The sequence below is a fragment of the Cicer arietinum genome, chromosome 1 (genome assembly GCF_000331145.2).
Source record: "Cicer arietinum cultivar CDC Frontier isolate Library 1 chromosome 1, Cicar.CDCFrontier_v2.0, whole genome shotgun sequence".
Lineage (NCBI taxonomy): Eukaryota > Viridiplantae > Streptophyta > Magnoliopsida > Fabales > Fabaceae > Cicer > Cicer arietinum.
Window position 1 is genome coordinate 21,626,692 of NC_021160.2, and position 1,936 is coordinate 21,628,627.

General features: G+C 26.8%; 1 protein-coding gene across 1 annotated transcript in view; it reads right to left on the minus strand.

Annotated features, from left to right (window-relative positions):
• Nucleotides 1-1,512: 1,512 nt before the first annotated feature.
• Nucleotides 1,513-1,936, minus strand: part of LOC101505595 (BTB/POZ domain-containing protein At1g30440) — a 5,434-nt gene continuing 5,010 nt past the window's right edge. The window contains exon 5 of the mRNA XM_004488214.4: nucleotides 1,513-1,933. Within this exon, the coding sequence (XP_004488271.1) occupies nucleotides 1,699-1,933 (235 nt within the window). The 3' untranslated portion in view covers nucleotides 1,513-1,698. The remainder of the gene's footprint in view (nucleotides 1,934-1,936) is intronic.

The window sequence follows — 1,936 nt, forward strand, 5'->3', positions numbered from 1 at the left end:
ATTTTTGTTCTCCTTTTTTTTTTAGAACTAAATTTTTTTTATAATTTTTTCCTTATATTTTTTAACATGCGGCAAATCACACACATATATATGTATATATGTACTTCTGTCATTTTATGTCTATAGAATTTTAATTGCCAATAATCAATGTCACATTGAGAAATTTAACGAAAAAATTAACATAACTAGCGAAGGTAAAATTAATGGATTAAAACAGAACAAACAATAGTTATGAGATCAAATTAAAAATACAAAATAAATTAAGATACTAAATGTCTAATTTAGCCTTTATTAAATAGAGATATACTAACATTAATATTGCAATGATAAAACATAAAGAATGTTACTTTTAAAAAAATAAAGAAAATGTGATATATATTATGAGTGTAAAGAGTTTTATATTAACATCTAATAAAAATTATATATTCCACCAAATCACCCCACTTAAATGATATGACGTAAAAAAGTATGCAATTTCTAAACGTAAGTGTAGGAGAGTGTTACACACTTACACACAAATATAAGCCAAAACAAAATTAGAAAAAAGTAGTAGGACAAATAGGGATGATTGCAATATACACCCTGCATAATCAATTGACATCACCGTAAAAGTTACTATTAGTAGCTTAAGGTAGAATCAATTTTAGTCGCCATAATTGATTTATCTAAATATTACCGAATAAAGTTTTTGAAGCGTCAAATCACTTTTGACATTAGAATTATGTGCTCACTAAGTTTGACCGATGAATCAAATATATCATAAACTTATATTTGATTTCACTTTTGAAACATGTAAAATTGATTCAAAGGGTTTTAAATTGATTTTGATATTTTTTGTTGTTCTAAAATAGAATTGATTGTCTGATCTCTAGAATTGATTATGAATTTAAGCTAGAGTTTGTAATTTGACTTTAAAATAGAATTTTAGTCTTTGATTTATCATTGAACTCACTTTTACATAAATATACATAAATATATTTGAATATAAATTACTTTATCTTCAACTCACTTTTAATCAAAATCAATTTTATAGAATCAACTCATTTAAAATTAATTTTTATAATCACATAATCAAACACATGCTAAATACATATTTGAAATTACGGTAAATTTGATAAAGTGATTTTGTTTGAGTACGAAAGTGTAGTTGTTTCAAAAATTGCTACATAAAATTACTGCAATTCAAAGATATAGTAAATAATGAATGAAACTGTGTTCTCTTTAGGTGAATACTATTGTATCTAAAACTAAATATTATTCTTAGGTATTAAAGGAGGTTTGAGGTGGAATTAACTATATGACAACGGAATTGTTTACGGACTCAATCATTGTTCACTTGGAATAAATTTCGAAAGAGAAGTGTTTTAGAATTTTAAGGGAGTTGAGAAAATTCAAAGACAATCCCCAAAAATATAAAATGCAAATAGATACATCCTAATATTAGAATATTTATAATATGTTGAATGTTTATATTGAAATTTAATAGTGTAATTAAAGCTGTAAGCATACCTCTTTCAAAATTCAAACAAATGAATATTTTAGAGTAGGAAGCATAATGAACATAGTCAGTGGTACAAATGAACAAAAGCTATAGTTTATGCACACTAAATAGCGACGTTGGTTTCAATCTCAATTACATTAGCTAGAGATGGAAAAGTAAAGTCGCTAATTAGCACATTACAGAGTCAAATTTAGACACTAAGAATGGATAATTGAAGAGACTGATCCTTTGTCACTAATAGACGAATTTCTATTGTGCTTTACATGCCTATCCTTCAATTTCTCAACCTTATTATTTCCATTGTTCTGTTTACTAACAGATTCTTCTTGAGCACTGCACATCTGAGATTTCATCTTAAACCCGAGTTTCTTAGACACAACTCCCCAAGCGCTCGTCGACCCTTTTGTCTTACCGAGCTTGTCGATCTCTTGCCTC